We start from the raw sequence: 27,650 nt of genomic DNA on the forward strand, positions 1-27,650 counted from the left end.
AGCAATCTTTACGAAAACGGAACTGCATTTTTTTTATTTTTTTTTAAATACAAGGTGAGGTAAAAGCTCTCTCTATTTCAAAATTGATGCAAACTTGAGGCGAACCACCAAACGATAATATAGGATAAGATCATAAATTACAAACTAACGCCGAGTCCTATATTTCAACCCAAATCATGCAATTATCATAAACAGAAAGTTAACACATGAACCAACCCTGATGGAGAAAAAAAATGTAGCTACCCATTATCATAAAAATAACTGTTACATTTTCTATTATAAAAAAATTAAACATAATGTAGAATTTTCCCCCTTTAACAAATGTGTTGTCCTCTCCCCTCCTTCCCATACAACTCATTACACAAAAGCATATATATAGGACTATGATCTATAAATAATTGGGAACTCCTTCTGGGTGTAAAGAAAATAAATCAGATCTCCAAAGGGGCACCTGATTTTCCCATGAACTTCTCCTATTTTCTATACCTTCTCATCTGGTTCAGAGGATACAGGTACTGTACTATAATCTTGTGTTTTGGTGGTAGGAATGGAAAAGCTACGACGCTCTTTCCCCCCGGGCTTAGAAGAAGCATTGCCATACCAGATCATTCCCGCTATTGCAATGATCATGCCCAGAACGACTTGTAGATTGAGACCCTCTTTTCCAAACAACATGAATCCTAAGAACAGGACCAGAATAGTCTTCATATGGCCAAGGACTTGGAATGATACAGCCGTAAACCTACCAATGCAGATGAACTGGCTGAGGTTTGTCCCTACTGCGATAGTGCAAGACAGAATGATGAACAACTGCAGAGAGCACGAGCAGCTCAGTTTAATAATAGTATTCCAGTAGTCACCGTATTCACAAATGTTTTTTAGAGTTAAGGTAAACTGTATGGTATTTAACTATTTATATATTTGACATAAAGTGTATACATATTTGGATCATCAAATTTTCCTTAGGATATGTTTGAGTCAATATTAAGAGGGAACCGGAAAAGGAAGGAAGGGGAAGATTTTGTTTATGTCTTCTTCTTGTATGTGATTTTAAAAATAGGAAAACAGAATAAATAATTTTTGTAAAACCTTCCAATACCCTTCTCATCCTTAAAATCATAGTTCCCCCAATTTTGGAGGTATGGGAGAAGATATAATAAATCACTTGTGCCTAACTCTCTTTTTCAAAAAAAATTATTTTCTCTCTTGAAATTATTTGATAAAACTATATTTTTGTTGTTTCCAATTGCATTATTTTGAAATAAGTGATTTGCTTTTATATTTGTGATTTATAATTTTTTTAATAATTTTAATTTATTTTTAATGTGAAATAGACAATTTTAGAGAGAGAATCATTTTTTAAATGTAAAAATTACAAATAATTTTTTTAGAAATTTTAAATTTAATTTATTTTAATTTATAAAATATAATAATTATATTAATTTTTTAAGAAAGCGTAGAATTGTAAAAACATCTCATTAACTCTTCATTTTTCTCTCTTATCATATTTTTAACTCCCAAATAAGGGGAAGGTTACCCTTCGTTTTCTTTCACTTCCTTTCTCTCCCTCTCCTTTAGATTCCCTTCCTTCCCTTCCACTCCAAACTCTAAAAGACACCCTTAGGAAAATGCCAGTATCATTTCAGAGAGAAAAACAAAGAAAGAGTGCAGAGTATGAGTCCCATGAACGGGAAACAGTTGGTCCCTCTACAGAATAAATTGTGTTTCTGAAAAATGACAGTATTTCCATGAGGAAAAAGGATAGGATCCCTATCCGCTAAAAAACAAAATGATAACTAGAATCAGATTTGGTTCTAAGGTAGATCTAGGATAGGCACCCTCACAAATTATGTGTGTATTGCGAGCAACTAGTTATTCATGAGTGAAAATTGTCAAGCATACCCTGCTTTTATGAATAAAAAGAATAGCTATACTCATGCCGTCATAAAAATAAATTTACATAGATGATAGTGAGTCTTTCATGCCTTTTACATGTACAGTATGGACAGGCACACTAATGATTATATTTGGCATTCTGGTTCAAGCAACATCGCAGGCCAAGGAAATCATTGTTGTACTTGTAGAAGCATCATTGACAAATCAAGGTAGATAAAATATGAATCTCCAAGAAGTCATAAATGGGAGCATAAGATACATACAAAAATAGGGGAGTGGTCTACACTTTTCAAAGACAAGATTATACAAATCTAACTAATATCTTGAAGATTCACAGGTAAAAAAAAGTAATGATTCAAAAAGATAGTTTCTCCTCCAGACTGCAGATGATAACCAAATATGATGGATCTTAAGTTCTTAAACAGAAACATTGCTCATAACATGAAAGTTTTTCTATACTAGATTGGTCACATTAAGAATGCAAAGAACCTAACATTCAGTATCTAAGTGAATTTAAGGTTTAGTTAATGTCCCGAGCAGTACAAGTTTGCACAAACTATAGAAATAATTATGTGCCGCCTTTTAGGATTACTTTCTTTTCTACTCTAAACATTCTGGAAGAGAAGAGTAGAAAAAATAAAACAAAATTTTTACATAGAGATGCTATTAGCTGGAAAATAAAGTTAACTAAAATATATGCTATAGGGAGTCAAAAAAGGGAAAGGTAAAGAAGAATGCATCTGTTAAGAACGAAACTCGACGTCTTCAAAGAGGATGAAAAAGTAATTTCACTCCAAAAATAAAATGATGCGGCATGAATGGGGGTTATCTAGATATGTTACAACACCTCGAACTTCAAATGCTATTTACTGATCAATTTGAGACAACAAGCATATCTGGAGTTTTGAAACACTCTTACTGGAAGGATCATTCTAGAACTTCTGACTGCAACAAAAGCTTACAGGTCTTATAAATTGAAGAAATGAGTTTGTTGTGAAGCAGGCAGAATTAGTTAGGACTTAAGCATATATACAGTCAACCAAATGATTTTTCTCAACAACACTCAACAACTAGAGGTTTTGAAGGGGATACCACGCAAGGAGAAGCTATAATTGGACATGTTGGACAAAGTAATAGAGGAATTAATAGAGTTCATGAGGGTTTTTGCTGAGACTAGAAACAACGTTCCCGAAGACATTTTGAGCATCACATTAGCAGGAATTAAGCGTTGCATTAGCTTTTCCCTTATTGAGTGTTGCATTAGCATCACATCTAATCACTTTTCGCAATGGTTAAAATTATAGTCAGATTGATTACTTTTGTTGCTAGAAGAGAGGATAGATTCTTGTATGTAGATTGCAAAGTTTATCCTAGAGAGCATGTAGCTACACAACATAAGTTGGTGGTTTTAGGAGTTTAATATAAAAATGTACGAAAAATGCAGAGAAATGCTCGTAATCCCAGAGTAAGATGGTGGAATTTAACTGAGGAAAAACAAACAGATTTCGAGGAAAGAATGTTTCAAGAAGGACTGTGGCAACTGGATAGATAAACAAGATGTGGAACAACTTGCCAAATTGTATCCAGAGAGTGGCAAGAGGGGTGTTAGGGGAAAGTCAGGGAAACATATAACCAAACAAAGAAAACCTGGTGGTGGAATGAAAAGGTGCATGAAGCAATTAAATGAATAGTGTGTTTTAGATGTTTACATAAATGTCCTAATTCAAACAATTTACAAAATTTAAGATTAACTAGAAAAAAATATAAAGAAAGCAATGCAAAAGGATAGAGGCAAAGTTTTCACCGATACGTACAATAACTTGGGAGCAAAGAAGGAGATAAAGGTAACTATCGGCTTGCAAAGATAAAGAACAAGCAAAAAAAAAAGACTTACCAAGGTTAGATGCAACAAGGATGAAAATAAATAAAAGCAAAAGTTAAAGAAAAGTAGGTGAGTTATTTTAGCAAGCTTTTTAATGGAGGCATCAGAAGTGAGGTAGATTTGGAAGATGCTTCCAAGGATTCAAACAAAAGGTTTGTGCATTAAATTAGATCACATGAAGTTAATGATGCATTGAAAAAGATGTAAATTACTAAAGCTTTGGGTCCCAATGATGTATATGCGTGGAGATACTCAGGGGATGTGGTAATAAGTTGGTTAAGTAATCTTTTTAATAAAGATTATCCAAACTAATAAGATGTCTGATGAATGGAGAAAGAGTATGTTGGTGCCTATCTACTAAGAAAAGGAGATTTCTACAACTATCCAACTATAAAGGCATTAGCTTATGAGTCATACAATGAAGTTGTGAGAGAGTTATTGAGCATTGTTTAATTAATTTGGGTTTATGCCAAGAAGTAAGGGTGAGCATAGATCAAATTGAACTAAATATTTCGCAGAACCGAACCGAACCGGTTTAAATCGATTAGATTCAAAGAACTGGACTTTTTTTTTTACTCAAACCGGTTCGGTTCAGTTCGGAATCGGTTCCATTTGGTTCAAAATTGGTTCGGTTTGGAAACCAGTTCAGAACTATTTCTATTTCTAAGGAAGATAAACAACATAAAAATGGTTCAGAGAACGAGATTTCACACTTTGGAGAATCGAAAAGGACAAGAAATGGCCCTGGTGAAGAAAAGGACCGTAATGTCCACGCACAACAGAATGGAGGGGAAGGTGGAAGAAGGCTGTGCTACGGTGAAAAAGTCCAACGAACCGTAAGAATATTTCAAAAAATCGATGCTGAAGATGATATCTGAGATGGAGATGTCTGAGGCTGCGGATTTGGAACACCTTTTGCAGTGTTTCGATGATTTAGTTCTTGAGATGTAAAAGAAATGTTATGTCTATAAATGGTTCGGTTCAGTTCAAACCGGAAATAAATGGTTCTGAACCGGTTAATAACCGAATTATTTTAAAACCACTTTAGGTTCATGAATTGGTTTGAAAAACCAGTTTTTTTTTGTTCAACTTGGTGCGGTTCTCAATGTAGTTCAGGTTTTTTTGGATATTTTGCACACCCTTACAAGAAGATCTACCATGGAGGCTTAATGAAAAAAGAAAGACCCACATATGGTGTTTATTGATCTCAAGAAGATGTATGATAGGGTTCCAAGAAAGGTTCTATGCTAGTTTCTTGAGAAGAAAAAATTACCTTCAAAAGCAATCAAGTATATATATGATTGTGTTACTAAATGTGTCGAATTATTTTCCCAATCATAGTAGGTTTTATATCAGGGTTCTGCTTTGAGACCTTATCTTTTTGCCCGGTTATGGATGATCTAGCAAAAAATATCCAAGACAAGGTACCATTGTGTATGCTATTTGTAGATGATATTGTGTTTATCGATGAAACCAAGTCTAGTGTTAACACTAAACTGGAATTACGGAAAAACACATTGGAGCATAAAGGATTTACATTAAGTAGGAGTAAGACTTAATAAATGGAATGTGAGTTCGCCACAACAAGAGGAGGAGATCATGAATTCATGAATATACTACGACAATAAGTACCCAAGAAAGATGCAGGTTGGATGAAATGACATAGTCCATCGAAATTTTTATATGTGCAGTAAGGCTTGTAATGTTGTATAGAGCTGAATGTTGGCTAGTAAATAAGCAACATAAACATAAAATAGGAATAGCAGAAATGAGGATGTTAAAATAGATATGTGATATAATTATTTATAAGATAAGTGAAGATATTCGACAAAAAGTTGGAGTCATATTACTAGAAGGAAAGATGAGATAACATAGATTGAGATGATTTGGACATATTTTTCGAAGACCCTGAGATGCTCCGATAAAAAAAGAGGTGTGTTACCGAGAGCACAACATAATGAAATGATGAGGTGGAAAGTAGTAAATCAAGACTTAGAAGTGATGAATAGATTGGCATGCGGTTTGTCTTAGTACTACGTGGACGAAAGCTATTAGCATTGTGGAGAAATAGACTATTTCCATGTTTTATTTATTTATTTTATATTATATTTTATATTCTTATCTATTATTTCTTTTCCCTCAATCTGTTCTTGCATCTATTTGGGTTCATTGACCCAACTATTTTGGTATAAAGATGATGTTGATGTTAATGTTATTCATCAACTTAACATGGAAGTTAGGCAATCGAATGCACCCTATTCCATATTAAGCAATGTGAGCTTTTATAACGAATAAGAAATTCACCATGCAAGTGACACACCATGCCGCAGTCCCTATGCTTGCAAGTTATTTGAATAGCGGTCTAAACATTTCACATCAAAAAAATAAGAAGCCTAAATCTGATATAAATCAGTTTCCCCAGTGTTTTCCTTCCTCCCCCGCTCACAACCAAACATTAAAAAAAAAAATAGAAAATTAGAAAAGAAATAGAAAACTTACAACGGATGTCAAACCATAGGCATAGGCATCGACTCGTTTGCTTGTCAACCAATAGTCCAGAAAAGGGCCTACTAGCAGTAAACTTGCTGCTTGTGCTGGTGCAGTATGGCCCAACAAGTTAAATGATCCAATAGAATACTTTCTTTGAAGAAAATGAACATACTGCAAAAAAATAATGCAAAATATCAGCCCAAGAAAATCTAGATCGTGGAACCAAATAAACAGAGTTTGAAATATATAAACTAAACAAGTTATCCAAGTCTGTTCCAGAAGATGCACATTAGACTACTGCATGTGATAAAATAGCAGAAAAACAAAGAAAAATTGATTCAGGCTTCCCAATTTGACCATTTTAGATCTATAAAAAGTTGGTTAATTCTTACATACATGAATGTTACCAACAAGCATCATGAACCTGAAAATGAACATTTACCAATTCTAGAGCTGCCTTTATGGCAAGGAATTCAAATTGATCAGTTCTACCTCTCAACTAAGATCAGGGGTTTGATAAAGGATTAGTGTGATACTTACATACTGCTGCAGTGCCGTGCTCCAAACTGCTATTAAAGCAGCTATGAAACCCTTTGCATTGACGCTGACATCAGTGACTGTGCAGACGGCAACACCAAGCAGAACCAAAACAATACTAAGCTTGGTGTCCCTTGAATATTGCACATTGTCCAATACAACTTCCAGTAAACAAGATACTGGAATCATACTCAGCTTAGCAATCTGACAATTTCATTTCAAAGGAAATAATTATTATAAATACTTATCTTCGTGACAGGGAGATTTCAAGATTTGATACTTTACCAAAAGCCTAAAAGTTACCTGATAGAAACCGACAGAATTCCACATTAAACTCACGTTCATTCCAACAATGGAGAAATTTGCAAATACGACAAATTTGATGATATCAGATAACGGAAGATGAGACGTCTGGATATATCCCAGCGACTTAAGCACGATAGTCAACAAGGTTGTCGTGGCAAAATGCAGACCGGTTAAAGTTGTGGCTGCATAATGGCATTATATGATATAGAATGTCAGGACTCAGGACTAGTTCAGAAGCAATCTGTAGCCTAACAAGTTATATCAGAAGAAACCATAAACCACATTTTTAATTGATCATCCAATGCTATACTGAGTACTTTAAAGCTGCTGCAGCTGTGGGATATATGAACCATAATACTTCTATTGTCAATGTCAAAACCAAAAATCATGCAAATGAAAAAGTTGCTTCAGAAAAGCTTTCCTAGTGAAAACTTTGAATGCTTATCTAGAACTGTTGAACATCACACAAAAAATTTTGGATTCGAAAAAAAAAAAAAATTGCAGCTAGTGTCTTCTTTCCCTTTCTCCCTATGAACTTCAGAAAAGTTATGGTGGTCCTTTGAATACTGCATCAGATAAATAAATGTCACATCAAATAAATAAAAATTGCATTCGGCTTAGTTAATGCTTTATCTGTGAGTCAGAGATACAAAAGTCTGATTGGACTGCACAAATCAGCATATCATCTGAAAGCATACCTTTTGCTCAGATTTTCTTTCTATCTCTCTTTTTCACTATACATAGTATAGCTTACAAGTTACGAGCATCATCAATGCCAATTTGTCCCCTATTCAACTACCATCAAGATATAATGGATATTTCTTTCAAATCCTAGAAAAGTTTATACTGCACACTATCAATAAAAGCCAAACACAATCAACACATTTTAACTTAAAGTATTAGTATCATTTGTACAGAAAGAAAGAAATTAAAGTGAGGAGTAAACTATTCAAAGTCTCTATATTATAGCCTCTCACCAACCACCATATCAAATATCACCCCTTAGGATCTTCTCTAGTCCATTCCATGCTACATCATCATTATATAATTAATGCAATAGAACCGCATCCTCAAGCATAACCCAATCCAAACTACTAAAGTTTTACAATCTGAACGAACCTAATCAATAATTTCAAAGTGAAATGCATCGAGTCTATTATACCAAAAAGCTTTCTCCTTCTTTACTCCACACACAAGAAAACATGCATATACGTACGTGTATTATACTGAAAAGGAATGCACAGGATTGGTAGTTTATCCAAACAACACCCATATAAGAAGTATGGTATCTTTTAAGTTTAAGGCATGTCCAATCAAAGATTTAAAAGAGGGGGAAGAAAATGGGAAAAGGTCATGATGAGGCCATACCGAAAGTAAAACCATATGTAGCCATCAGGGCTTTATTCACAAGGATTATTCCCACAGACGTGACTACATTGAACATCCATGATGCTGTATCAAGGGTAGCCTTCCTGTCACCCTTGCTTGCAGAAGACATATTGAACTAGAGCTTCTAATATACAAACTGAATTTTTCACTGCTCCGCCTTCAAGCAATAGAATGTATCACTAGTTTCAAAATCCCACAGCTTTATCTGTATGGAAAAATAAATCATCAGAAGAAGCACATATTCCTATAGATAAAGTAAAATCCTCATACTGATCCACACTCCACAGAAAGGAACAAAAATAGAAAACAAAAACCCGTCTTAAAACAAGAATTAGAGAGCACACTTTGGGTATGAGTTTGTATATCCATACACAAGGAGACTTACAAACAAAGGAACCCAACAAGAAATATGAAATCTTATCCACCCTTAATTGATATCTACATCCAGAGAGTTGACATCAGCAGCTGAGAAGAATCGCCTATTATCTTCTCTATATAAAAAAGTTAAAAATAATTGATTCTGAGTTTCTTATGAGAAGCTCGTTCAATTTTTTTGGTCAAAACATTCCAAAAAGGGGAAAACCAAAAACCAAGAAAAGATAAAAACAAAAAGAAACAGCCAAGGTTACAAGGACAGAAACAAGAACACTGAAGTTCACGATGTACACAGCCAACTATGATTACTTGCAATCACAATCCAACACCCTCAAAGACACAATTCAGCTAATAAAAATAAAAAAACCAGTAAATTAAAACCAGAATAGCATAATCCCCATCAGATCCGTTACTCCTTTCGATAATACACAGTAATTCACAGCAGATTTGAACTTCGAAGTGGACAGAAATCACGAAATTGCAATAATTCTCAACACAGAAGAAATAACTTGAGCTCAAAGTAACGCTCAAACCGAATCCCGAACTCAGATCCGCGATCTCTAATCAAGAACTGCGCTAGTAAGAAACCATATAAATCCCCAAAACAAACGATTTTTTTTTTTTGGTTTTTTTTGAAAAAGAAATGAAACAAACTCACGGAAATTTTGTTGAATTGAATAAACAAGCTTGTGATTTGTGAAGGTATTAAACGACGCACCGTTTTGGCGAGAGAGGAGAAGAGGAAGGTGCAGAAGTGATGCAGTGGTAGTTGCGGGAAATTGAAAGAGCAGCGTCGTGTTGGTTTTGTTTCAGAGAGAAAAACAAAGAACACAGCTCATAAGCTTTTCGCTCTTTGCTTCTCTCTTATTTTTGGGGGTTTCTGTGTTTGCTTTATATATTGGAATTTTATGGCTGGTTTTGTAAACGTTCAGATTCAGTGATCGAAGAAAAGTGAGTTGCGGGGAAGCACGAACAGCAGAGTAAACGGTATGTCACCAAGAAATAATACTAGTCAACTTCATGGTAGCCTGCAATTCAATTTCCATTTTCTTATAATTTATTAGCAAGAAAATTATTATTATTAAATATTATATTTATTTCCCATTATTTAATGGAAGTTTTGATGTCATTTTTTTTTTTGGTAAGCGAAAGTTTTGATGTCATTAATTACTTGTTAGTATGTTTAGTCCGGGGAAAAATGATAGCTCATCAGAAATAATATTATTTTAATTATCAGTGTTGTTTTCTACTTTTCTTTTTGTTTGGTGTGAGCATGTGCATCAAGGTCATTTTTAAGTCATTCTCCCATTTCTTTCGTTGTCCCTGTCCATGTGGTGTTCATTATCAACAAGAAAATATACTGTCATTTCCTTTTTTTGGGGAATCAATGTTGTTAATGTTTACGTGAAGAGTTCTCTATGGTTAGGGATAAATTTTCTGGGAAAATAATTAGTTGCTATGTGTCGATCATGTAAGCATCATCATTAAATCCTTGAGAAAAATATATCCTGTAAAAAAGATAATTAGGAAGGACTCTATATTTCTTTCTCAATGTAATTTAAATATTGACTTCTTTTTCATTTATTAAGCAATTATGACAAGTAATAAATACAAAGTTACGAACTTTAGTCCCAAATGAAAAGTAGATGCTAATTGTAAAATAAAATATGTATCATGTCATACTCGGTGTTTTTTTTTTTTTTTTGTTAAGAAGTTTATTGATATTTTGATCGTTACTTATTTTATGTTCTTTTCATGTGATTAATGTAAGATCATTTGTTTGTTTTTTTTTCTCCCTCTCTTTGTTGTGATATGTGTTACTCTTTTAAGTGCATCTAACTAGGGTTGGGCTGGGCCAAGCTTTGTTCTGAAAAGTCCAAGTCTACGTTAAAAAATTTCAATTTGACCTGACCCAAGTCTAGTACGAGTCTAATTGTTAGCTTGACTTGACCCGTTTATAAAAAAGCGAATGGCCTGGCTCATCCCGTTAGCTTGTTAATTTTTAACTTCCAAGCATAATCATGAATCAACTTTACAAAATACTCAAATTCTGTTGCTAAACCAAAAATCATAATTTCAACGTTTAAACAAAATTATGAATCACAACAAAACTCATACAACCTGCATTTAAATCACTTTGAAAAGCAAAATGCTCAAACTAAATAACATATATTTCATCAGATCCAACAAACAAATTCATACTATATAAATTAAAATAACTACATGAATCTAACAAACACATCATGATGATGCTTGTAGTAAGTATAATCTCTCCTAAAAATCTTTTAATATATTTATATACACAATCTAACATGCTGAGATGTTGATTCCTCTTTCGTAAGAAATAAAGTCAGATTTCTATTAAAATATAATCAAATATAATTAAGTTATAAATAATTGTAATTGATTAAATTTATATATTTTGTTTTTTCTTCAAGGCATACTTATTCTATTTTATTTTATTTAAAATAAATAGTATAATATAGGCCAGCCTGTAGGCTTATAGGCCAGGCCTTGTGAAAGTGGGTCTACGGCCTTTTTATTAAACAAGTTTTTTCAAAGTCCAAGTCCGGCCTATTTTACGAAATATACTAGGTCAAGTCTGGCCTGATGTAGGCCGAGCCGTAGACCCCTGTAGGTCGGCCCGACCCAGTTTCACCCCTACATGTAACCATACGCAGATGGTAGACCGTGAAATAAATAAATGAATCAATTGTTTAACCGGTTCATTATTTGAATCTCTCTCTCTCTTTCAGATTAATATTTCTTATATTGGAAATAAAATTATCTTCTACATACAAATAAAAATTTGTGCGTTTCATTTTTTTCTCTCTCTCCTCTTCAAATGACTTCACATGAACCTCGTATATTTTTATATATATGTAGAAGATAATTTTATCTAGAAACATTAATCTCCTCTCTCTTTTTTTATAGATTTTCGAAGTTTTTAATCATACTTGTTGTACCATTTTAAACAATCATATCATATTATTGTTGTTATAATAATGAGTTCTCTTCAGCTAAAGAAAAGGAAAAATATGTATCAAAAAGAAAATGGAAAAGGGAAAATTCTCAATATTTTTTTTTGGTGGATAAAATTCTCAATATTATAAATACATTTGAATAATAATTGTAATAAATAATTGAATTAGATATGGTGATTTTAGAATCCCTCATTAATTATTATTATTATTATCTTGTGATGAATATTGGAATTTCCACGACTTAGTATATACGATCTTTATTTAAACAACATCCTACTTTGCTTAAAAAAACAACTTTTATATGAAAATTGTAACAAGTGCGTCATAATTAATTATGATTAAACAAATTTAAAAACTAAATGGGTAATTTTTTTACTTTTCCGAAGCATCTCGCCAAAACACGTTAGTGTTAATTATTTAGTAATTTTCTTACTCTAGTATACATATTTCTTTTTTTTTTGGGTACATTAGTATACATATTTTAACTGAAAGGCACATGCACAACCTTTATTAAAGGATTCAAATCGCAGCATATATAACAAATTTCTCCTTTTGAAGCAAAGGGAACATGGATGCCTTGTTTTGGACAGCTCCAATATCTATATTTTAATAACTTTAAATCACCATTTAGATCAATTAATAAACTTTTCGTGAAATTCGTAACTTCTCCCAGCAAAAGTATATTTTATTTTCTAAGTGTGTCCAAATTAACTAAGAAGCATAGAAATCTTAGAAGAAAATTTTAATGTATATAAAGTTAGGATTATTTTATATCGGTATAAGTTACATTAACTGATAATCCTAGTTATATGTATATAAATCGTTAGATGCAAACAATTAAATAGTTAAGATTTGATGCTAGACTTCTTATGCTTACACTGGTGTAGGAATAACACACACGAATTCAACATGTGCGCACACACATATAGAGGGGGGTCATGATTATTTTACATCAGTATAAGTTATATTATTGATCATAGTAGTTGATCCTATTTTTATCTAACAGCTCTGATTTATTAGATATATGAGCCGTAAGATGCAAACAAATCAATGACCAATATTTGATTTAAAACTTCTTAACGCACACACACATATAGAGGGCAAGTCATGAGCACCACTAGGGTTAGCCTAGTGGTGTGAGGTGTGTGTGTTAGGAGTGTGTGTAGTGTAGGGTGTTGTGTTCAATTCCTTGTAACATTCAAAAAAGAGGGCGGGTCATGATTATTTTACATCACTGTAAGTTACACTATTGATCTTAGTCATTGATCCTATTTTTATCTAACGGCTCTAATTTATTAGATATATGAGCCGCAAGATGCAAGCAAATCAATGACCAAGATTTGATTTAAGACTTCTTTTTTTTGAACCAGTGTAAGAATAACCTATCCCTATATAGGGGATGTATATTTCGACTTCAATATAAGAATAAGAAGTCTTATTTCCCATTTCAATCTTGGATCTCTGTCCATCTTACAGTTATATTTATTAGGGATTAGTAATTAATTAATAGGTATAATTTAATAAATTATAATCATTAGATGCACAGAAATCAACGATTGAGATGTGGAATAAAATTTCTTAGTCTTACGCCGCAGTTAATATATATACATGAAAAGATCCTTTGACACCCTTACCAAACTAAAAAGTTTGGCATCAAATCTTAACTATTGATTTTCATGAATCTAACAGTTATATTTATTGGGTTACACTTGTGGAAATAGATCCTCTCATGTTTAAAAAAAAAAGACATGGTTATGTGGGACAATCATAACCATACAAAGATGAATCAACGGTTATGATATAGTAACTACTTATTTTAATTTTTTTTATCTAATAAATTATAATCCTCAATATCCTCAAATAGACAAAAATCAACGATTAAGATTTGGTATCAAAATTTTTAATTTGATACCAATATCAAATGATCATGTCCTTAATATATATATATATATATATATATATATATATATATATATATATATGTGAGATATAATTCTTTGACACCGATGTTAAAATAAAAGTTTGACACTAAATCCTAACCTTTGATTTTATGAATCTAATGGTCATAATTTATTGTGCATATTTATTAATTAATTATTAATTTTGAATAAATTATAACTATTAAATTGACAGAAATCAACGGTTAGGATTTGAGGTCAAATTTTTCAATATGACATTGGTATCAAAAAACCGTATTCGTGTATATATATATATATATATATAAAAGAAACGGATCATTTTTCGTAAATATAAATTATATTCTGAATCTTAATCGTTAATCTATTCCTATCTAATTGCTCTAAGATAAATGCATAACAATTAAAAAAGAAGAGACATTTAATACATGAAATACAAGAGACAACCTTTATTTTAGGGCAATTCTGAGGGGGAAGACAGGTACACAATCCCCAAAGGTAATTCTTCTTTCATCTGTAAAAGATTAGAACTTGTAGGGCGCGAACGAAAGTGAGAAAATGAAGATTTTGGTGAATATCAGAAAAGGGGTGAGAGTAAAAATTAAATAGTATTGTGTGTGTGTGGGAATTAGGTGGCAGGCAGGGTAGCACCATAGGATGACAGGAAAAATCAGCATTCAGTGCCATATGGTTGTATTTATTTTTTATTTATTTTTTGGTACAAAATATGGTTGTATTTAATGAAGGGTTTGATGTGTTTTATATTATAAAATACAAAATTATTTTCTACACATATATAAAAATGTATGAGATTCGTATAAGGTTATGTAAAAAAAAAGAGAAAAAAAATTATGAACCCCACATACTTTTATATATTTATGAAAAATAATTTATTTCTTATAACATGAAAAATATTAAACCCTTTAATAAAAAGAGTGGAATGGTATTTATCTAAAAAAAAAAAAAGGGGTGGAATGGTGGCTGCCTTTCCTGCGATAGTGTAGATTCCTTTCAGTAAATTAGTTTTATATTTTTTATAAATTATTTTTTATAAAATACTACAATGTTCAAAAAGCCTTCTCCTTATGCCCAGTAGAAGTGTAGAACTACAACTATATTTATGGAACGTGCTTGATTATGATTTTATTGTATTATATGTTGCGTTAGGTGTTTATGATATTCGCAATCAAAATCACATAACGAAATTAGAGATTTTGAGATGCAAGAGACAACATATACCTTGTTACGCTCGTTAATGTAATCATTATATTATGATCAAAATTGCAATTGGGGTTGTGAACATTACAGCCTGTACGTGAACATTGAAATTGACTCCTGCAAATATGAAAATGCGCGGTGCTGACAGTGGAAATATGCATGTATTCGTGAATTGTTGGATTAAATTGCCTAACAGTCCGTGAAAATTATGATTAGGTCCTAAACTACCTCGAAGACTTTTATTTGATTTTTTTTTTCTGGGTACATAATTTTCTGCTAATGTATTGAATTTGTTCTGTGTGTGTGTCGTAGTAGAAAAGTTTTGGATTCAACTGTGTACATAGATTCAATTTGCCTATTAGTAATATTTTTGCTGAGGAAATTAATGATAGTGACATAACAGCAGAAGCTTTTTCAAGCCCTGCAATTTTCTGGGTGAGGTATAATATGTGATCATTTGCTCTTTTTTGTTTCCTTTTCATGTCATAATTAGATAGTTGATATACTATTGTCACTTGTTTTCCCTTTAAAGGTATGGTTGGTTCAGCATAAATTAACCAAGATATTTCGTATGCCTTCTACATTGATTCCCCTTGTGGCTAGCGTTAGGGTGTCAAAATAGGTTGACACGATATGAATTTGACACGATACGAATTCGACACGACACGAATACATCAACACTAACACGACACAAATTTTTATTCATGTCAAAATCTTTAACACTGACACGACACGAATTTTTTGCGCGTTGACACGACACGACACGAATAACAAGCAAAATAAGGGTCAAAACGGTAATTGACAAAAAAATTTAAAAAAATGGATCGAAATTAAAAAAATAATAACAAAAAATTAAAAAAAAAAAAATTTTAAAAAAAATACGAGTCGACACGAACACGAATACATCAATACGAACACGACACGAATTTTTTACGTGTCATTTTTTCCCAACACGGACACGACACGAATTTTTTTGCGGGTCAACTCGAACACGAATTTTCGTATCGTGTCGCGGGTCGACCTGCGTGTCAAAACCTATATTGACACCCCTAACTAGCGTACAGTCTGAAGGAACACAGAGAGGTTGCAATGATAATTCTAAAACTTTATAACATGAACAGGACAAGGGGATTCAACAAATGCGGTTATGACTAAGAAAATGGACAATACTGTTGGGCTTTTCCTTCTACCAAGGCCCAATGTTTTTGTGGGGCTCAAAAAATTCAAGAAATTTGATGCTCAAAAACCCTAGTCCTCACTTTTGATATTTTACAATTTTTACTCCTCTCGTATATAAGCTTGTGTTATTTGAGATGTTAGGATTAGACATTTTTTAGATAATTTTGAAAGCACCTCTAGGGAGAAGCTTGAGTGATTAGACCTCCTTAGGGAAATTTGAGAGAATACCACCATTGTAGGTGAGGTTTAAGTATACCACCATTATTGATGAAATTTGATATCTTGTAACAATTATTTTCATAGTGAAAGTTTGATTCTGGACTAATGTCTCGTGGGTTTTTACTTCTTCACATTGGAGAAGGTTTTCCCTTGTTAAGATCTACTATGTTAATCTCTCTCTCTCTCTCTCTCTCTCTCTCTCTCTCTCTCTCTCTCTCTCTCTCTCCTTTCTATATTTTCATTTCTACTGTATATAGGCTGATCTGATGAGTTGAGGTGAATATAGATGACGAGATGTTGGCGTTGCTACTGCTGAGCTCACTGCCAAAAAGTTGGGATACTCTGGTAGTGACATTGAGTAACTCAGCTCCAAATGAAAAATTAAAGATGGACACCGTGACAGACGGCCTCATAAATAAGGAATCAAGGAAAAAGGGAACGAGGTGTAACAGCACATCTGAGTCAAATGTTGCTAAGAATAGAGGAAGGTCTGAATCCCGGGGTCATAACAAGAGCAAGGGTCATGACAGACGAGATAAGTTCAAAGGCCAGTCAAGGCCGAAATATGAGTTGAAGTGCTTCTATTGTGGGAAGTCAGTACATAAAAAGCCGGATTGCAGGACTTTGCAGAAAGATGAGAAAAATGACACTGTGAAGCCGGATCAGATCATTCCGAAGAAGAAAGAAGACAAGAGCACCACTTCGGTGGTAGCCAATATTGTTAACGCTGAGATCTTCCTACTCGGTGAAGATAATTTTTTAAATGTTGCATATGATGACTGCACCTGGATTGTTGACTCTGGTTCATCCTTCCATGTCACCCCACACAAAGGTTTCTTATCTTCATACAGAGGTGGTGATTTTAGAGCGGTGAAAATGGAAAATCAGGTGATGAGTAAGATTGTTGGGATCAGTGATGTGACCCTTACCACGGATGTCGGGTGCCAACTTGTTCTGAAAGATGTAAGGCATGTTACTGACATGCATCTGAACCTAATCTTGATAAGAAAACTTGATGATATTGGGTTAGTGAACTACTTTTGAAGTGGTAGATGGAAATTAGTCAAGGGAAACTTGGTGATGGTCCGAGGCAAGAAGGAAGGCTCCTTGTACGTGATGCAAGGAAAGATGAATGGTGGAGAAGCCAACTCTATCTGAGATGGACCTAGCATGGAGCTGTGGCACAAGCTCCTCGACTATATGAGCAAAAAAGGAATTTATATTTTGAACAAGAAAAGATTTTTGACCGAGTTGAAAGGCCAAGTACTGGAGAGATACACGCACTTCCTAGCTGAAAAGCATCACCTGTTTCTTTTGTGAGACCGGATCAACCTAGACGACGCAGGTATATTCTTAACCTCGTCCATACCGGTGTCTACTCCATGTCGGAGAGATCACTTGGTGGATCTCAATATTTTGTTTCATTTATTGATGATCATCCCTGCAAAGTATGAGTATACTTGTTGAAATGCAAAGACCAGGTACTCCAAACCTTCCTTGAGCTTGAGTTTCATATTAAGGTGAAAAGGGAGACTGGCAAGAAGCTGAAAGTGGTCCGATCTGACAATGTTGGTGAATATTGCAGCTCCTTTGATGCATATTGTAGAACAACCGGGATACGACTTGAGAAGACGCCCCTTAAGACTCCTCAAATGAATGGAGTTGCTGAAAGAATGAAAATGACTATTGAAGAAAGGGTCTGAAACATGCTATCCTATGCAGGGTTGCTGAAATTATTATGGGGAGAAGCCATCAGAACTGTTGTAAATTTGATAAATCTCTTACCATCACGACCACTTGAAGGAAAAATTCCAGAGGAAGTATGGACAGGTCGAAAAATAGTCTATGATCATTTGAAAGTATTTGGATGTCGGGCTTTCATGCATATCCCTAAAGACGAAATGGTGAAGATCGATGCGAAGACTAAATAGTGCATTTACATCGGTTCGTCGAGATGTGAATTCAGATTCAGACTTTGGCATCCAATCAATAAGAAAATAGTAAGAAGTTGAGGTGTAGTTTTTCATGAGAACGAGACAATTCATGACATCTTGAAGCTCAAAGTTTGAGTTGTTGTCCATAGTGAAGAACTCGTCCCTCTTGTTCGAGCTGAAGCTGGGGGAGAAACAAATAATGAAGATGAAGAAAATGTTGAGAATGAACAAGTTGATGAGGATCGAGATGCTGAGGTTCGGGATGATAAGATCTGAGATGAGTATAATGAGCTGGATTCTCAACCTGAAGAACAACCTAAACACTCTACCCGAGTGAGACGACCTTCTACAAAGTAACCTCCTGATGAATATATTGTTGTTACTAAAAAAGGAGAACCACAAAGTTACGATGAGACCATAACAAGCTCATAGAAGGAAGAATTGGAGAATGCAATGCAGGACGAGATGAAGTTCTTGTACGAAAATCAGACTTATAAATTGACCGAGTTGTCTTAAGGAAGATGAGCTCTGAAGAATAAGTGGGTGTATAAAATTAAGCATGATGAAAGCGGATAGAAGCCTAGATACAAAGCCATGATTATGGTGAAAGGATGCAATCAAAAGAAATGAATTGATTTTGAAGAATATTCTCTTCTGTGGTAAAGATGACTTCGGTCTGAACCGTGTTAGCCATGGCGGCTTCGATGGACCTTAAAGTAGAACAAATGGATGTGAAGACGACATTCCTTCACGTCGACCTCGATGAAGAGATATATATGGAGCAACCAGAAGGATTTTGCGCTCCAGGACAAGAAGACTTGGTATGCCGATTGAAGAAGAGTCTATACGTCTTAAAGCAAGCACCTCGACAGTGATACAAGAAATTTGAATACTTAATGACCGAGCACAAGTTCATGAAGATAGAGGTCGACTACTACGTATTTGTGAAAAGGTATGAGGCCAGAGATTTTTGATTTTACTCTTATATATTGATCACATGCCGATTGTAGGGCAAGGAAAGATGAGGATAGCCGCCTTGAAGAAGGCGTTAAGCTCGTCCTTCGCGATGAAAGACCTTGGCCCTACAAAGCAGATACTCAGAATCAAAGTTATCTGAGATCGCCCTAAAAAACTACTATGGTTGAATCAAGAAAAATGCATTGAGAAGGTTATGAAGAGATTTAGTATGGACAAAGCCAAAACCATAAGCACCCCCTTAGCCGAACACATTAAGCTGAATCAAAAACAGTTTCTGAGATTTGATGAAGAAAAAGATGAGATGTTGAAGATCCTGTACCAATCCACCGTCGGAAGTTTGATGTATGCAATGGTAGGTACGAGACCCGACCTGGATTATGCTGTTGAAATGGTGAGCAGGTATCTGTCGAACCCCGGTAAAGAGCACTAAGAAATAGTGAAGTAGATTTTCAAGTATCTCAAAAGAATAACAAATTTATGCCTCAGCTTTGGATAAGGTAAATCTGAGTTGCAAGGCTTTACGAATGCTGATTTAAGGGGAGATGCCTACTCGAGGAAGTCGACGACGGGATATTTGATAACATTTGCTGGAGGAGCTATCTCCTGCCAATCTAAGTTACAGAACTGTGTGGCACTTTCGATGATCGAGGCCGAGTACATAGTCGTGACTGAGCCAAGTAAAGAAATGTTGTGGAAGAAGAAGTTTGTCTATGAACTCGGCCATGAACAAGACAAGTACGAGCTGAGATGTGACAATCAAAGTGCAATTCATTTGCGAAGAATCGACCTATTATTCCGGCATTAAACACATTGATGTGAGGTATCATTAGATCTGTGGTGGAAGATGGAGAGCTCGAACTCGTCAAAGTGCACATCGACCAGAATTGGTCTGACATGATGACGAAGCTGGTACCAACAAGAAAATTTGAAGATTGTTGTGAAGGTGCCAGGTTGCTGCTGATGCCCACACATTGAAGTCGGAAGGGGGAGAATTATTGGGCTTTTCCTCCTTAAATGCTACCAAGGCCCAATGTCTTTGTGGGGCTCAAGAAACCCTAATCCTCACTTTTGATATTCTAGAATTTTTCCTCCTCTCCTTTATAAGTTTGTGTTAGTTGAGAGGTTAGAGTTAGACATTTTTGAGATGATTTTGAGAGCATTCTCTAGAGAGAAGCTTGAGTGATTAGACCTCCTTAAGAAAGTTTGAGAGAGTATCACCATTGTAGGTGAGATTTAAGTATACCACCATTATTGATGAAGTTTGATATCTTGCATCCATTATTTTCAAAGTTGAAGTTTGATTATGAACTAGTGTCCCGTGAGTTTTTATTTCTTCATATTGGAGAAGATTTTTTCACGTTAAAATCTGTTGTGTTCATCTTTTTCTCTTCTTTCTATATTTTCGTTTCTGCTGCGTATAGACTGACTTGGTAAGTTCAGGCCGACCTCTCTAACAGTTGAGCTCCAAGCTCAATATTTGACTTCCGCAAAAATTTCTTAGCCAAGATTGAGGGACCGAGTTCGTCCCAATAAATACATCATTTGATCCACCGGTATTTTGTGACGCACGACAATAACTTCTAGAAGATAGTATTGAATTTCAGTATTCACTATAATTTTATTACCGGTGACGTGGGTATTGCTGTTGCATCTGGATTATCATTATATTAGTGTTCATGGATTAACAAACATTATATTAGTGTGCGTGGAATGCAGCACCAACTAAGTCAAATAATCTCTCATTCTTTGAATATTTCTAAATGCTAATGTTACCCAAATTCCATCCTCATGCCCAGGGATACTTCTCTGATTCATTGGATACTTTATTTTTCTGATTACTGTTTTAAATAATATAATATAAATTAAGAATGATTCTATGGGACCTTTTGATCTTGGCATACCAGCTAAGAAGCTTATTGGCAAAGACAGTGTTGGCATAGGTGGATTTGTTTGATGGCAGCTCAGATTCATACATTGGAGGAGACCAAATAACTTATCATCATTTTGAAGATTATTGCTTTTTCTTCAGAAAAAAAGAGAAAGAAATTTACATAATAGAAATAGATACTGAAAGACAAAGAAAAATGAAAACAGAAGGAAACCGGCCTGACAGAATACCGTGCTTCTACTGAAAGCATTAGAATCATAGCACAAGTAAATTTATTGTAGTAGCTGCTAGTTGTCATGTGTGGGAAATCATAAAGTTATTGGAAAATATTATTCTCATTTTTATATGAGCTAGTTATCTTATGTTCTCTCACTTCGAAAATCTCATCTCCTCTCTTATTTTTGTCTTTTAATAATGGGCTCCAATTGACTTCTCTCTAACTATTCTCATGTAAAATGAAAATAATATTTCTCATGGTTATATACTTATATTGGATTGTCTTTGCTTTAGTCCTTCAATTTTAAAATTGTTCTTGTTGTTAACGATTTCCTTCTTCAATATTTTTGTATCATTTCATTTTTTATTTTATTTTTAAAAAATTAACAATAACTATTAAAGTGCGTTAATTTTAATAAATTAAAGAATACATACTTTATTACATATATTAATTACAAACAAAAGAAAAAATAAACATATACACTTGTAAAATGCCTTTAAGCTACAATTATTTTATTTATTTATAAATTCTATTTTGTAAAATTGTACTAAAAATAATGTTTGTAAAGTATTAATTTCATTTAATTTTTATACGTTTCATTATATATTTTTTCATTTATTTATATTAATAATATTAACATAAGGTGCATAAATTATATATAATAATAATAATTATAAAAATAATAATAGTAAAACATATTCAACCAAAATAATAATAATTATAATAAAACATATAAAATATAAATATTACTTAGTAATAGATGAGATAAATTTTTATTTAAGTTTAAAATTTTTAATAGAGGTTAGTATTTTATAAAATGAAGTAATACATATTTTAATGACTAAAACATAGTGAAGTCTAAGTGTTAGAAGTTAGTTAAACTAATAGTTATAAATCTTTAGGTTCACCTAATCATCAAATTTTTTTATTTTTTATTTTTGATAATCAAAAAGGCATAAAGCCCAGCAACAATCATCAAATATTAAAAGTCGTTATAAATATAGTAATGTTTAGAAACATAAACAAGTGGTGAAATAAAATCATATTATTATTATTTTTAAATACAATCATGCTCTATTTAGAATCTGTATTTTATATGTATATATAAAATTACCTTGACATGTATTTAATAATATTAGCAATTATTAACTATCAAGTGTGTGAAATTATATCGGGTAAAATTTAATGAATTTATTATTAAATATTATTGTATGAAAATAATTTTGTTTAAAAATTTAAAAAATAATCAATATATTTTAAAATGATTCAAAAATAATTTATAAAAGATCAAGAGTAAAAAATATATAAATTTTCGTTATATATATTCCAATGGTAATAACTTTTTTCTTAGAATCATGTATGTAAAATTAATAAATGCATGCAAATTTTGTCTAAAAATAAATTAAGTTGTTATACTTGTCAAATAAATATAATGACTGTTATATACATAAAGTTAAAAAGCGCATAAAAATATATTATGAATAAATAAAATAAAATTAAGTCATATAATTATTAACACTTAAATATAATTTTCCCTATCATAATTTATAAAATTATAACTATGTTTGAATTGATTTATTGAGTACCATAATTTTTTTTAAATATAGCTCATTTTTTAATATTTTAATTATAAATTTTTATTAAAATTGCTATTTTAAATATATAATTAATATTTATTTATCAAATAAAAAACTTGTTATCATAAATAAAATATTTAAATAATACGTACAATGCATGTACATATTAACATAATTATAAAATTAAGTTATATAAACATTAAATTTTAAATTAAATATGTTATACCATGATAAATATGTTTGGATTGGTTTATTTTGTGCTACTTTCTTTTCATTTTTTTTTTTTATAGATACCAACCTGTATTCAAAGCCCTAACTATTTCCACAAATCTGATTTTGAGTTTGAGCATTTGTGCCTTCCGCAAAAGTTGTGACTCCCCGATACCGATATTGCATATCAAATCTTGGTATTTAAATGGGCCTTCAGTATAGTCCAACAACTCTTGGGTCGATATTTTTTTAATCTTTTAAATGTTTTGACTATAAACTTTTCTTAAAGTTATTAATATAAATATGTACTAGATGTTTATTTATTTACTTAAAAAACTTATTACCGTAATTAATAAATTTAAATAATATGCGAACAGAGTATTATGTCGAGTTAGGTTGTCTAAACCTGAGCTGAAGTGGCATTTAAATAGGCAATATTAGTTTCCAAAAAAAAGGCAATATTAAAGACATCTCATTTTTAAGGTAAAAGTTATTTTTAAGTTAAAGAAAAAAAGAGTTTTAAAAATAAAGCTAAATAAAAGCTATATGATGATTATATTAAAATCAAAATTTTAACTTAAAATTTACTTAAAAACTCAAATTAAAAATAAGCTAATACAACTTAAAAAAAGCTTTTCCTAGAAGCTTTTGCATTTTGATTTATTTTCTTTATTATAAAAAAGGGAAAATATTTTTTCATGTTGTAGGAGAGTTGTTTTCTCCTACCAGTTACCTTTTGATTTTTGTACAATATTTTCTTTTGTATTTTAATAGATGTGGGCTCCACACAAGATATGTTTATAGTATGAGAAAAAAATTTCCTACTGAATGAGAAAATTGAAACCCTATAAAAAAACTCTTTTTATTATAAGAGCTTTTGGAAAAACTTATTTAGCCTAACTTCTACTTATAAAGAGAATGAAAGCTAAAAAACACTTCCAAACAGCAATTTGTCTGAAGTCTAAACTCTAAAGTGCAAAAACCTATCTATCCTTACATTAATTTAAAATATAATTTTCTATCTTTACTCATTAAAATGGTAAAAATAAATTTAAGTATTACTTAAATCTTATTGTAAAACCCGTTTTAGAAGAGATTTTCCAGAATACTGATATAAGTTAGAGAAGAGATATTCTTACTACCAAAATTTTTCACTATCAACTTACTTCATATCTAATCACCATTGAATCAAAGAAAGAATGCTAAAAAATGTCTGAAAAAAGAGAAAATACCGATGCAATGGTAATTAGATAGGTAGTAAGTTGGTAGTGAAAAAATTTGATAGTAAGAATATCTCCCATTTATAAGTTATAGGGAAAATTGTTTGTTATTTTTTTTTGGTAAACAAAAGGGGCTGGAGCCCCAAAAGAAACAAACAGAAAAAGAAAAATGACAGAAAACTAAAACAGAAAGCAACTAAAAAGACTACTCCTAAGTCTCAACAGTGTAATTCCAGGATCAAGAGTATCCGCTAAAATCAAGGGTAGCAGATTCTGAGGAGGAGAAGAGTGAATACAAAGGCCAAAGCTTTTGTTGATAGCATCTTTAGCCAACCAGTCTGAACACTTATTAAAAGATCTGGAGATATAAGTAAACGAAACAGTCCATTCCTTATCCAACCAACCTTGAATCCTAGCTACAAAAGGCAGCTTTCGAGTGTCATGATTACCAATGATGGTAAGTAAGCTTAATGCTTGTAAGGAGTCAATTTCAACAGCTACATTCCTCCAGCTATTGTTCCAAGCAAAGGATAGGTCATAGAGCACTGCCCAGTGCTCAGCTTAAAGAGGGGAACAAGAACCCAAAAAGGAAAAGAAGCCTCCAAGCCAATTCCCATTACAGTCCCTACGAAGCGCACTACAAGCTGCTTTATCCTTAGACACAACCCTATCAATATTGAGCTTAACAGAGCCTTGTGAAGGACAAATCCAAAAGGAGGCAGTCACACCAACATGGGAATTGACAGATCTGGTAATTTTTCTGGTCTCTGGTGCAATTAATTTCCTCTAGATAGGCCGAGATAACAGTTGCAGGGTTGGCTGGTTTCGTATAATCAGCCTCACGAACTTCAGCATTTCTCTAAGTCCAAAGAAAATTACACATCAGAAAAAAATAGTCCATCCAATCCACAGACCTGTTATTAAGATGCAATAAATTCAAATATAACCAATTAGAGAAAATAATGACATTAAAGAAATTCGGGGGAAGGGGTTGGAAGATGTTTATATTCCAACAGACTAGAGCTTTTGGGCAATCTCTAAACACATGAAGGCTAGATTCTACTTTATTGGGGCAAAATGGGCATCTATCAGTACTGCTTCCCTAACTGACTGTTTTCTCCCTGGTTAGCATTCTGCCATGGTTCATCTTCCATAGAAGGAATTTAATTTTTTTCTGGTCCTGTCCACTTCCATATCCTATCCCAAGAACTGTTAGGAGAAAGGTCCTTAAATCCCATTAGATTGTAATAAGCCGGTTTGACTAAGGAAAAGTTGGATCTCCAATTTCTCCAAGTTAAGACATCAGGATCAGCATTCAAACCTGGAGGGGATATGGCAAGGATAAAATTAATTACCCTAGAGTCAAGATGTTTTCTTAATAGAGGGAGATTCCAGCCGCCATCAGGGAGCAAAGCATAATCTTTGACCTTATTATTCAATTCACTCATATTCGGAGGATAAATTGCATAGGTAAGCAGATTATGGTCTAAATCAGTCCATCTATCAAGCCAAAAGTTGACCAAGGAACCTTCACTAATTTGCCAAACATAATACATCTAAAGTCTTTGGCCAAGCCTTACAAAGACTTTTCCAAAGGTGGGAACCATACGTCTTGCAGCAGATCTCTTTGGAAATATCCTTTTTTTTCTACCATACTTAGCCATCAACACACGAACCCAAAGCTGGTCATGGGAATTAATGAGAGCCCATACACATTTGTAGAGAAAAGCTTCATTATGCTTTCTCATGTTTATAATTCCTAACCCCACATAGTCCTTGGGAAGAGTAAGGTGATCCCAAGAAATAAGATGGTGTTTTCTTTTGATATTAGAATCTGCCCAAATGAAATTTTTTTGGAGTTTCTCTATCTCATCATAAATGCCAACCGAGAGAAGACTGCTCTGCATTTGGAACATAGGAATAGCTGAAATAACAGTTTTGGCTAAAGTAACTCTACCTGCCAATGATAGACATTGTCTTTTCCACCCCTGCAGCCTTTTATGAACTCTATCCATAATATCTCCATAATGATTTTTGTTAACTCTCCCATGCTTCATCATGTAACCAAGATATCTACCAAGATTCCTAGTTTGCGCAAAACCACTCAATCTCACTATATCACCAGCAATCATCTCTGAAACATTTTTGGACAAAAAAAATATTTAATTTCATAAAACATACTTTCTGGCCAGATATGTAGCCAAACAAAGCAAGGCAATTCATAATATTTGAAATTTGATCTACATTAGCTTCCATAAAAAGCATAAGATCATCTGCAAATAAAAGATGAGATATCTTAGGACCCCTTTTGCTGGCTATCATAGGTTTCCACTCCCTCCTATCCATAGCGTCTGCAATAATGTGAGAAAGCTTCTCTATACATAACACAAAGATATAAGGGGAAATGAGATCCCCCTGGCGCATACCTCTACTAGGAAATAAGGAACCAGTCTTGGAACCATTCCAAAGAATCTCAAGCTCCGTAGAAGTAATACAATGCATAATAATATTTATCAGATTAGCATGCAGATTAATTTCTAGCAACACTTGATGAATAAAACTCCACGACATATGGTCGTAAGCTTTCTTAAGATCAATCTTAATAGCAAAAAAACCCCTTTGACCTTTCATTTTGTTCATAGAATGCACCATCTCTTGAGCAATCACTATGTTGTCTTGAATATTCCTGTTGGGAACAAAACTAACTTGATGGGGAGAGATAAGATTTCGAAAGGAAGGTTTAAGTTTGCTAACGATGATTTTGTTGATACCCTTATATAAGACAGAGCATAGGGCAATTGGCCTAAATTGGGAAATTCTCTCCGGCTTGTTCAGCTTAGGAATCAACACAAGAAAGGTTTTATTAATCTCTTTGATTCTAGCAGGATTATTCCAGAGATTCTTCACAAGGTCACAGGTTTGGTTACCCACAAGGTTCCAATTCCTTTGGAAGAATAAAGCTGGGAAACCATCAGGGGCAGGGGCATTTAAAGAACCTGTATCAAAATAAGCAGCTTTTATATCCATATTATTTATTTTCATATTTAAATCTGAAAATTCAGAATCATCAATAACAGGCCAACATGTTTTAGTAGTATGCCAGGGTCTAGAAGGAACATCTTCAACAAAAAGAGAAGAAAAAAATGTATGAATCAACTTGATCAGGTTAGATTCCTTTCTAATAAAATGCCCTTCATCATTCTTAAGCTCCACAATTCTATTTATGGCCTTCCTA

The 27,650-nt window shown here is 33.1% G+C and overlaps 1 protein-coding gene across 1 annotated transcript; it reads right to left on the reverse strand.

Moving 5' to 3' along the window:
* Positions 1-247: 247 nt before the first annotated feature.
* On the reverse strand, positions 248-9,880 carry LOC133317615 (UDP-rhamnose/UDP-galactose transporter 6-like). The gene is made up of 6 exons (XM_061519474.1): positions 9,594-9,880; positions 8,480-8,705; positions 7,109-7,293; positions 6,809-7,009; positions 6,278-6,439; positions 248-810 (listed from the first exon to the last, which is right to left on the reverse strand). Exons 2-6 carry the CDS (start codon positions 8,607-8,609, stop codon positions 481-483), a joined length of 1,008 nt encoding a protein of 335 aa, XP_061375458.1. The 5' UTR covers positions 8,610-8,705; positions 9,594-9,880; the 3' UTR covers positions 248-480.
* Between the last annotated feature and the right edge of the window lie 17,770 nt (positions 9,881-27,650).

The sequence above is a fragment of the Gastrolobium bilobum genome, unplaced genomic scaffold, assembly GCF_033153095.1.
Source record: "Gastrolobium bilobum isolate Gb01-03AN ecotype WA unplaced genomic scaffold, APGP_CSIRO_Gbil_v1 utg27228, whole genome shotgun sequence".
Classification (NCBI taxonomy): domain Eukaryota; kingdom Viridiplantae; phylum Streptophyta; class Magnoliopsida; order Fabales; family Fabaceae; genus Gastrolobium; species Gastrolobium bilobum.

Excerpts from the sequence above, each read along its gene's own strand:
- LOC133317615 (XM_061519474.1), bottom strand. The coding sequence starts at position 8,609 with ATGTCTTCTGCAAGCAAGGGTGACAGGAAGGCTACCCTTGATACAGCA. Across the intron at positions 7,294-8,479 it reads TACATATGGTTTTACTTTCG|CCACAACTTTAACCGGTCTG; the intron begins GTATGGCCTCAT and ends GCCATTATGCAG. Across the intron at positions 7,010-7,108 it reads ATTCTGTCGGTTTCTATCAG|ATTGCTAAGCTGAGTATGAT; the intron begins GTAACTTTTAGG and ends TGAAATTGTCAG.